The 11256-nt window shown below is 34.4% G+C and overlaps 2 protein-coding genes across 2 annotated transcripts; both read left to right on the forward strand.

The window, feature by feature from the left end:
- The first annotated feature begins 7791 nt into the window (after window positions 1–7791).
- On the forward strand, window positions 7792–9261 carry LOC111314446 (uncharacterized). Its single transcript, XM_022915822.2, has 2 exons — window positions 7792–8051; window positions 8742–9261. The coding sequence occupies exons 1-2, from the start codon at window positions 7926–7928 to the stop codon at window positions 9003–9005; spliced, it is 390 nt and encodes a 129-aa protein (XP_022771557.1). The 5' UTR covers window positions 7792–7925; the 3' UTR covers window positions 9006–9261.
- A 1474-nt stretch (window positions 9262–10735) lies between these two features.
- Window positions 10736–11256, forward strand: LOC111313494 (uncharacterized). Its single transcript, XM_022914182.2, has one exon. The coding sequence runs from the start codon at window positions 10851–10853 to the stop codon at window positions 11112–11114; it is 264 nt and encodes an 87-aa protein (XP_022769917.2). The 5' UTR covers window positions 10736–10850; the 3' UTR covers window positions 11115–11256.

An 11256-nucleotide genomic window follows, 5' to 3' on the forward strand; every position in this document is an offset into this window, starting at 1 on the left:
AGAGAAAAACACGGAATTGGCTGCTTGGATATATATGAGAAAATATTAGGATCCTAGGAACGTGAACACAAAATTATTGGACCCTTGAAATCTTTTATCGTGATTTCCGTATCCATGATCAGTCTTCATCAAGGGCGCCCGATAATGAAAGTGTTGCCCTCTCAATGGCTGAAGTCATCCAAAATTCCTTAGTTCAAGGACATTGTTTTCTGCAAAGAGCGGCAGCAAAGGTGATCAGCCAATGACCTTCAAAAGACAGGTCAAGGATGGCCAGCGTTTGTATTCGACAAGACTCCTCAAATGATTTCATTACATTTACATCCATATGAGTCTTCAAAGAGAGCAATATTGCTTATAAAAGTTATTGTTAAAACGAACGAGACGGTACATATTTGAGTCTGGTGCATGAATCTCTAGCTCCTAGAGTTGGTTCAACTTCAAATTTCCAAATTCCAAATTGAAACTGTCGTATCAAAAGCTTTCATGTTTTAACCCATGTTGTAACAATTATAAGTATCTCTTCAAAGATCCGATTTCAATTTTCTAAATCATAATAAAGTCTTTTTTTTGATACATAATAAAGTTTTATTGAACAGAAGAGATGCATGCATTTGCAAAACAAAGGTAACAGTTGATAGGGCTTTATGATGGGTAGCCTTTTGTAACTTTATTCATTTACCAAATAAATGTTTGCATGTTAGCCTGCTCACAACTTTGTTTGTAAGGAGCTGCAGTTGAAAGATTGGATGCTCTTTTCTATGCCGGAGGATAGATTCTATTTTTCTATTCTAATGAGTTAATGGAGGGTTTCGTTTTTACCTAAAATTGCTGTAAAAAACCAGGTTGATGGTCTGTGTAAGCTCATGCTTTGGGGGCTGAAAACCGAGTTTGAGGCATCAATGATCAATAAAATTATTTCACTTACAATTCTTTTTACTACCATCTAATAATCAAATCCATTAAAAGTAATAAATATTGACAGAGACATCCAGAGAGAAATTCGGAATTGGTTATAGGACACTAGGGACCTACTTAGATACATATGAACAAAACATGAGTGGATCGCTAAGATGTTTCAATGTGAACTAATGCCATACTTCATCGATAAGGTCACCTTGAAAATTAAGTTTTTTTAATTCTTTTTTTTAGTACACAAATAAATAAATCACAACTTACAATCTCACGATGGATTTTTGTATTTGATTTAATGATAAATATACCATTTTCTTGTTCAAAGAGTTGGTTCTAACCCAAATAAAAAAATTGTAAAAAGTTGCAATTTAGTTGATCTAAATTTTAACCAAAGGATCTATTGTCTATGCTCAACTAGGAGTCTAGTACCTAAACAAAAAACATCTACAACCAAAGTCTTAAACAAACCAAAGGATTGAATACAAACTAAAAGGATATTATTATTATTATTATTATTATTATTATTATTATTATTAAAACAAGCGACCTTTGTTTGCTAAGTTTTTTTTTTTTTTTCTTTCTTTCTTTATGATAAAACTTTGTCTGTTAAGTTGGCTTCCACACGAGAAAAGATTATATTATGCCACGTCAGATTATATCTTATTCCAAAGCCATGTCCTCAATAACCTTCTATCATTAAAGCCATGTCCTCGTTAATCTCCATGTCATTAAAAACATGTCACAAATTAAAAATTTCCAAAATTATTCTTTTTTTTTAAACACCAAACACCAGAAATTTCATCCTCGTGAACACTTATTTCCTTGTCTCCTCCACTTCAATATCCCAACCATCATAGTCTATCTTCCAATCAAAATATCTAGCCAATATTTATTTTGATTTTCAAGAAACTTTTGAGACTGTTTTGATGAGACATGGCCAAATTACGCAGTCCATGGTGAAAGATTTTGGAGTCTTTTTACATGTCTCGGATATTTTTGTTTAAATGTCAGTTGGGATGGATATGTCATAGAGATTTGGGGGCTGAATTGGTACTCTTTTTCAATCTGGTTGTATCCAAAATTAGAAAACTCACCTTGAAGGTTGAACAAGCCTTCTGAATCAAATAAAATTTTAAGGGCAATTAACTTTATATTGAAAAGTGACAAGAGTAATCATTCAAACAATTAAATATAAAAAAAATGATAAAAATTTATTGGTAAAACATGTTAAATATCTAATTTAAAATTAATTCATAGTAAGTGAAATGACCTAATTTGAATATAAGACTACAAAATATTAAACATTTATTAAATGTGAGATAATTCACTTTAACAAGCTCTCGTCACATAAAAGTAGAAATAGAAGAAACTTATTATATGATAGATTTGAAAAAGATAATAAAAAAAATAATGTTGTTGATATCATATCAAGTATCAAACTTAAAATCAATTGATTGTAAACGAAGGGATCCAATTTGAATATAAAATTATAAGATATTAGATATTAAATAATCCATTTTAACAAAACATATTAAATGAAACTTAGATATTGGATTAAGCAGGATAAATTTTTGTGGAAAAATTTCAGCAAGTGATGTGTGAATGACATAGAAAAAAGTGATAAAATGACGTTAAATTAATGAAATGAGATACTAGTTGATGCATCATAATAATTTCATACATCTTTTTTTTTTTTGGTTACAAAGAAGAGCTAATGCCCTTACAAGAGGGGAGGGGCATGACAGGGTAAAACTCACACCTTATATAACTTTCAACTGAGCTCTTAACAAAAAAGTCATTTCATACAATATTTTCTCCTTGCACAGTGGCAACAAGCAAGCAATAGTTAATCCCATCTCTAATATTACTGAGTAGTGGGCAAAATTAACCCATCAGTGAGCCCCCAAAACCAAATTTAGGCCCATAAATTAGTCCAAGAACCATTCAGCAAAGGTCTAGGTGTCCAAGTCCAGCACCTCCTTATGATTAACCCAGAATTGGTTCTCGGATATCTCGGACACACGACTTCAGTGGAAAAAGTTGCACTTGATGTGAAGTGTCTCCAATCCAACCCAAATTGGTATTGAAAAGCTAAACGACAACCTGAATTCGAAACTATTTTTTTCCCTTGTCGTCAATAACGAACGAGTTCAAGAGAAAATTCTATAATCTTGAACGTCAATGTCATAGAACTGAAACTATTTTTTTCAAATTATCAAAATTTAAATTTTAATCATTAAAATTAAGATTTCAGTATTTTATTAAAATTGAATGACTGGTAGAATTGAACTCAAACTTTGTTACCATTCCTTGTTGACTAAAAGTTGTAACAACTGATACGAAACTTTTAACAACTTGATTCTTATTGACTCCTACATTTAACAATTCAGAACAAATTGTAACTGGATCAACAATTAAAGTCCTGTTGCCCAAAGTCTAAACCTGGATGACAGGTTGCTTGCCTCAACCAGAAGACTGAAGAGTGGCAGTTCATTTCAATCTGGTCCGTGACTAAATCAGCAAAGTTCATGCATCTGTAATTAGCCACCAAACTTCAATTCGTTTTCAACAAATCCCTACATGGAACGCAAAATGGCATATATCTAATTAACATTAAATAAGCCAATCCACTTTGATCACATTTGCTGTTTCACTAAACTTGTGAATATATTTCTCATTTTTCCTCTATTGACAGCTTTTGAACCTAAATTTTTTGTCTTTTACAAAAGAGTTCTATTTGACCATGAGCTTTGCCTAGGTTGCTTCAAGACCAGGTCCAATGGCTAACTCATCAGAAGCCGACAAAGACAAGTTTAAGAATCCGGGGGAGTCAAGTCAACTATTCTCTTCTTCAATTTGTTTCAAATTCAACTTTTAGCCACTACATTGTTTCCGTAACCACCGGGATTTATTACGATCAGGGTCACATTCAAAGCCCAGAAATGAATAAAGCTTCTTTGAAATTTCCCAAGATAGTTTCTGATTTGATTGGAAGAAGTTCACTTTCGGCCTGCTGTGTCGTTTTTTTATTGATAGTGACTACCAAAAAGGCTTTGGTGTCTTCCTTAAGAGGTTAAGTGTTTAATTGTCTCAAACTTGGGGAAAAAAAATGGCAATAGCCTCAGACAAGGAGTTTAACAAGGCCCTGCCTGAAGTGTACCTCTGGTGACGCATGTCAATCCAATCCAAGAATCCAACAATCTTTATCCGTTCGATCAAACCAAATATGTTGAAAAATTGGTTAGCTTTAGAATATATCTAGAACCTTATTTTCACGGCTAAGCATCAGGATTTTTTGTAGATTTGAAAAAAGAAAATGTTAATCTTTAAGGGGTGACACCACCCGTGATACCAGGCAAATAAACAATGTAGGAAATGAGATGAGTGCGAGAGATTAATTGATTGGTTTTATGCAATTTGGAAGTTTTTGTTCTCTTGCGCAAAGATATGTTAATTCGGAAAGAAAATGTTACTGTTAAATTAATCAAAGATCCCAAATCTTGTAGATGGATGATCTGAGCTTAGTTATTGATATCTAACTTTTGTTATTAAAGGGTATAGACGAAATCTTTCCCCTACTTATCTATTGAGCATCAATATTGAAGGTATCATAGGCAGTAGCTTTAGGTAGGCCGATTAACTAATTGAAGCAGCCGCGGCGTGCTGTCCACGCCACTCCAGCCTTGGGAATCGCGGCACAACCGCAAAAGCACCCACAAATTCTATTTTGGAAGATTGCGTTGCTGCGAATCCCACTACAAGTCTACAACAAATGTTTTGGTTCCGTCAGTTTATTTCATTGCTCCACCAAAACTCAAGTTAATGTTATGTATACAATTTTGAAACTTACTAATTTATTTTCAAGCTCATTTGAGTTGGTTTATTTAAAAAAAAAAAGAAAAAGAAACAGCTCTGCATTATTTGTATTCTTGTTGAAGATGCTCCAACTAAAATTTAATTATACTCTCAGATAAATTATTTATGGCAAAGAAATTCTCGTGGGATATTTTTATATATGGAAAGGTGAACAGGAAATATTAACACGAGGCTAAGGAGGGTCAATCACAGTTGTTTGTCCGCCCAGATTTATGGCAATGGCCGGTAGGAGGTTAGCATCTAAAAAATCTCTCTCTCTCCCTCCCTCTGCTACATGCTTAATATTCTAAATACAAACTGACAATTGCTTACAATAATTATCATTGTTTTCTGAGTTTAGGATCGATTTTGCAGGATTTTAATAAAGAAAATCACATTTTATAACACCGAACGTTTGACAGCTGACTGCTGAAGTATCCACAAGTGAGGCTTCGGTTGAACAATAAATAACGCAAGCAGATATGCAGGACGAGAATCTACCTAAATACAAATATGCAAAACAGATAATAGGTTTAAAACTATAGAGAGATGTTAAACAAAGCTGGGTCTGAAGCCGTCAGTCAAATGAATCAAATTTCTGACGGAAAGCTTTAATATTTCACCCAAAGGACAAATACAGCAGACAAATAAAACCATAAATCATCGCTTTTTGTTAATTCTAAGATGGACGTTTCATGCTGAAGACTAGACTCATTCCATGATTAAATCTCCAGTGACCTATTGAGCCTTGCTTGAAACTTTTGTTTATAGCTTTAGAAAGTTAGCCATAGGCTTTGCAAAGGTACATATGAATGTGAAGTTTCATTCAATATCTGATTAAACTGTTGTCACCGAAAGAAATAAAGTCATTGAAACTTGTAAATTATGTTTAACAGAAGGTACGCGGATTTGTTTTCCTAGCTAGATGACAGATTCTAAATTGTGGCTGACAAAACCCAACATAATCGGAAGTACTCTATAAAGTATATGAACATATAACTCCATTCTCATTTCTATAACCATTCATTCAAGAACTAAATTTTGCATAAAAACAAATGAACTTTAGTCATTTTTACAATAATTAACATATTTTTCACGAACTCGAGTCTATAGAACCATTACTCGAAAAGAAAATGTGAGACAAACAAGATTAGGTTACTTTTGCTCCTAAAACTCACTCTCCTGTAGGGATTGAAATCTCCTTCACCATAAGAATACAAATCAGTAGTGGGAATGCACACAAAAGTCCAGAATATTGGCTTAATCATTTACGGTTAGATTTATTTTATGATGGATAGTCAATTAGGAGTGGAACAAGGATTTTATTTTACGATGGATGGTTTCTGACGGGACCTGGAGGGCTGGCCTGGCCTCGTTAACATGCATAGTCTTAGGCAGGGAGAGTCCCGCAAGGTCTGGTTTCCTAGTCAGGACTGTCGCATCTTCTAAGTTTGGTCTCTCGTTGGCTATGAAAGAAAAACTGCTTAGGCGCTTAGCTATACGGAATTGGCTGCCAAATTAATTAGCTGAAGTGACAAACCTAAATGCTGCCTTTGGTTGGTAATCCAAGCTACAATCAGACCACCATCGGATTATTGGATACAATGAGTTTGAATTAACCAATCTTTCCAAAAAAAAAAAAAAATCTCGCGTGGCAATAAGGTCATGTGATCTGTAGAATTAGGTTCAATTTTTTAATAAATTCATTAAAAAATACACTTAAAAAATCATTAAAAAATATGTTTTGTGTAAATAATTTTTCTTTTTTTTTTTGCTATTTTATTTTAAATTAAAATTTCAGATATGAGTAGTAGGTTCATTATAAAAGTTAGTATCAACATTATTAAATTAGTTGTAATATATATTAAAAAAAAGACAAGTACAATTCAAATCCAAAATTTGTCCTCTTACACCTATGCAACTCGAGTCGTAATATAATAATTGTTTTTTGGGAATAGAATTTTTAAACTTTATAAGCAATGGCATATTTTATTTAATAATCATATTAGTTTTTATTATAAAATAATGAACATGTGGCAATCTATAAATTCCAAAATTCTATGTTGTTGTGTATAAATTTTTTTTTTCATAATCAGAATAATAAACCATTGAATATTGGCATGTACGCAAGAAGTCAAATATAAAAAATCTAATCGTGGTGTTCAATGAGAAGTCCCCCTTTTGATCATTTTGTAAAACAAAAACCATATGTTGCATAAACAAACAATTTACATTAATCAGATTACAAAAAAAAATCCGATGAATAAATAGCTTATGTGAACTTAGTTGGCATCATAATCATCTTGAAATTTTAAGTAAAGTGATTTCCATTATAGCAAAGATAAAATAAACATTTTTTAGTGCAATTGTCCTTTTGTTAATTATAAACTCAGTTGTACTTGGTGTTCTATTCTATTGTTTTTCTGTCTCTCATTTAGTCATTGGTGTAAATGGAAATTACCCTATAATTAATAGGTGGAGCTGGCACCCACTCACCCCTGTTGGATTACATACTTAAATGGGATGGGATTTTATGGTATGTTATGTTTATTTCTCTATTAATTTGGCCAAACAGAAACAGAAGGAAGTAAATTTCTAATGTACCATGTCCACTCCTTGAGCTGATTCCTGACACCTGGCCGTGGTCCTGATGCTAGTGAAAATGCAGAGATTGCCAGCCGGAAGGAAAGGTTTGAAAGTAAAGAATTAGAAGAACGGCAACAAAAGAACATTTGGTACCTAAAACACACGAGGGGGCCCAAGGATAGAGGCCAAAATCCATTTGGGCTACTGACACGTGGCACTGGATTGTCAACAGCTTCATGTAAGGCTGTAGGCTGTAGCCTCGGCCCTGCTAAATTAGCCTTGTATTTGTACAATGTATGTGTAGAAAGCTATATGCAAACAAAGCCTGTATTTACCAAATTAAGACAAATGACAACCAAAGGATTAAATTCATTCACGCCTTTCCTCACCATCCCTTTGGTTTCTGGTCTCTTTCCCCCTCGCTTTTTTATATTTGGCTGTCGCCTCTTCCTAAGAAAACTGCACTTGCTTTTGTCTTTCTACTGTTTTCTTATTCCTTTTTTTTATCTTCTCTAGCATCTTTTCTTTTGTCCATTTAGACAAAGGCCGGGACTAACTAGCTAGCTAGAAAGATGAGTGGGGTTCAGGAAGGTGATCAGAGTGTGAGTCTTGATCTTCTTAAGCAGAAAATGGCTAACTTTGCCAAGGAAAGGGACTGGGATCAGTTTCATAGCCCTAGAAATCTCCTTTTGGCCCTGGTATGTTTATCTCTCTATAGGCTACGGTTAGCCCAAGCAAAACTTCGTCAAGGTTACTGATCTTTCTCTGTATGAATTTTTGTTTTCTGGTTTTCAAGTTTGTCTTTGAATATTAGGTAGTTTCCTCGTAATTTATCTCTATGATTTCTATGAGACAAGAAAGATGGAAAAGGTCAGAGATTTTACCAGTATAAGTTATTTTTGTTGTTATTCCAGTTTCTTTCGTTTTCTATATGGGGAGATTTGACCAAACATTTATACAGCTTAAACCAGTTATATAATTGCTTAATTTCTCGTTAGTCTCATAGTCTGTGGCTCTGTGCTTCCTAAAACACAAAACTTTGTTGCTTGCACCTTTGCAAGCGGGCCTTTTCTGTTTTCTCTTATCACTGGTACTTGTCTTGATTTCCAAGTTAGGGTTTCCACTTTTCTAACTTGGTCTGTGAATGCTGTCTTGCACAGAGTCAAATTTGAATAGCTGTCCCTGCAAAGTGCAAACATGCTTCCCCTTTTTTGTGTTGTTGTGATCATGGAAAATTACTATGTAGTACCTTTTTCCCTATAGTATTCATATATTCAGACAGTAATTAAACGTGCTCTAAAAGATTCATGGTTCTTGTTCATTAAAACGGCGAAACTCTGATATATTGTATAACTTTTTTTTTTTAATATTTGTGATGATTCATATAGGTGGGTGAAGTTGGAGAACTCTCAGAGATATTTCAATGGAAAGGAGAGGTCCCAAAAGGATTGCCTGGTTGGAAAGAAGAGGAAAAAGTGCATCTGGGTGAAGAGCTTTCTGATGTTCTACTCTACCTTGTCAGGCTCTCTGATATCTGTGGCATTGATCTGGGGAAAGCTGCTCTGCGCAAAGTTGATCTCAATGCTATCAAGTACCCGGCCTCTAAGAAATACATCAACAACAATAAGGGCTTTGCAGAGAGTACTGATTGATGATCTGATCTTTCAAAAGCTTGCTGAAACACCAATAGTTTAAATATGTTATAATGTTTAGGTGCATGTTGTAGGGTTATGGATGACTTTGACTAGGCAGCTAGAATTCAAAGCTAAGAGGAGTTACATTGCATGGAGACTCGCAGTAGGCAGATTGAATTTGCCTGCTCTCTCTATCTGTCTCTCATTGAAGAATAATACTACTTAAACAGTGGGTATAATTACCTGCCGACAATTTCTTTTTGAGCCATAAAAACTTTCAAGTTTTATCATTTGAAGGAAAGATTTGAATGGACGGCCCAGTGCTGCCTTGCCCGGATTGGCTCTCAATATTTTTTTTTTTCAGAGGGTTGAATCAAAGCCACTCACATATTAATTTAAACATGCTTGAAGAGTCTTTGAGTGTTTTCTCAACATGGTTGAGTTTGTACTTGAGCACTTATTTCCCTAGTTAGACAAAGCCCCAAAGAATGTTTAGTGTAGTTGGTGCTTCTTGACGATAAATCGTTGATCCATGTTACCATCAGGAAACCAAGGAGATTACATAAAAACTAACAACTTTTCGAGGGCACCTTTTTTTCCACAAACATTTCTTCGCTATCACACAAGACGAATTTCTTATTGGAGAATTGGAGAAATTAAAAGAAAACAGAGATAATAAGGTTTGAATGATTATATCTACATTCACGAATTATGTTAGTATAACCCGAATATAAATGTGTTAATTCCAGGAGTCTCTTATGGATTATCAAGAGTCAGATGACGCGTCTTGTATTTGTTGGTCCTGAATTTATCTTCTTTCAGGAGAGGAGAGCTGAGGAAAGCACTTGCCAACCTGAAAAGTGAAATCTGATACTGTATTATTAAGTTCCCAGCCCATTCATCCCATATATGCATCTGCTTGTGGTATCTGTACCATAAAACGAACAGGGACCAGAGAGACTTCTTTCCATTTTAAGTTTTGGAATGATCAAATATATACTTAATAAGTTTATCAAATCAAATTGGTTTACTTGTTCATTGCAAAAACATGTTTGTGCATATGAAAATTTATAACTTGTCCACGAAATTGAATCCTGAAAGGTAAGAATGAAGTTTGTTTCTTCCCTGCTTGTGCATTTGGATTAAGCAGATTTTTTTGTATCTTTGTTTTCTCCCCTCTAAATATTGAAAATCTAGTGACAGAAAAATGACCCAAGGAGAGGTCAACCATTCAAGGCTCCGGACAGGTACACAAGCCTAGGACATGACACTGTTTAAGCATTGGCAGCTACCCCAATAACTAGCGCTCTGGTGATCCAAAATCATCTAAAGCCCACTCCCAATGGAAGAAGCCTAATTGGAAGGATTGATTAAGATGCAATGAATATTTTACTTCAACCGGAAACAGAATCATAGAAAAAGATGACCAAAAATTAAAGTCTTTAATCACCTAAATTGAGAGTTCAACAAATGGAAACTAAAGAATAACAAGAACCTCTCCCCTTTTTTTTTTAACCTGGACAAACATGCGATATGGCATAATTGGATTCCTTGGTGATTGATACCTTTTACCAACTAGTTTTCTTCGAACTCATTTGAAGCTTGATCGGGAACCCCATCTCTTCTAATCATTACTACCACAAGCCCTGGCACAAAAGGAAAAAGAATAGAATGAAATCCTTCCTTCAGACAATTTTTTATTCAGCTTTTTAGCATTAAGCCTTTAGCATCATGATTGTTATAATTGCTGCCATTATGACCATCATTATCAATAAAACCTTGCTCTACTTTTAAAGTCACTATATAAGAAATTAAGATGCAGATCGACTAAAACACTTTGACACAATCAGCTGTTTTTAAAGGATGCTGAAGAAAGGTTACATAACCATATCAAGGTTTCCAAATTCAACAGTGTTGGTAGGGTGGTGCCGGGGGAGGAGGCGGTTGGGGAATAAGGCTAAGCGGCAAGGGTTCAGCCTAGGGTCACGTCCAGTGGTTCAATGGTGTGTCATGGTAGGTCATCTGAAAATGCTGAAGAAGATCATCATGGAAATCACACCCAAGTTTATAGAGGCTTATTATATGTACTCACCCATCTTACGCCCTCAATTATTTCCTTTGTGTTGATATAATTTGGATACTTTCTTTTGGCTTTATTTTTCTTTGTCTTTTTTCTACTGTTAAATGATGTGCTTAAGGTACATGACTTCATCTACAATGATCTGGTAACAACAAAATCAAATGTTGCCAATCTTGACCAAATTATGAA

Source organism: Durio zibethinus, chromosome 23 (assembly GCF_047325235.1).
Source record: "Durio zibethinus cultivar Kanyao isolate XHJ-2024 chromosome 23, ASM4732523v1, whole genome shotgun sequence".
In the NCBI taxonomy this organism is placed as follows: Eukaryota; Viridiplantae; Streptophyta; class Magnoliopsida; order Malvales; family Malvaceae; genus Durio; species Durio zibethinus.

Coding starts and splice junctions, on each gene's coding strand:
- LOC111314446 (XM_022915822.2), top strand. CDS start 7,926: ATGAGTGGGGTTCAGGAAGGTGATCAGAGTGTGAGTCTTGATCTTCTT. Junction 8,052..8,741: donor GAAATCTCCTTTTGGCCCTG/GTATGTTTATCT, acceptor TGATTCATATAG/GTGGGTGAAGTTGGAGAACT.
- LOC111313494 (XM_022914182.2), top strand. CDS start 10,851: ATGCTGAAGAAAGGTTACATAACCATATCAAGGTTTCCAAATTCAACA.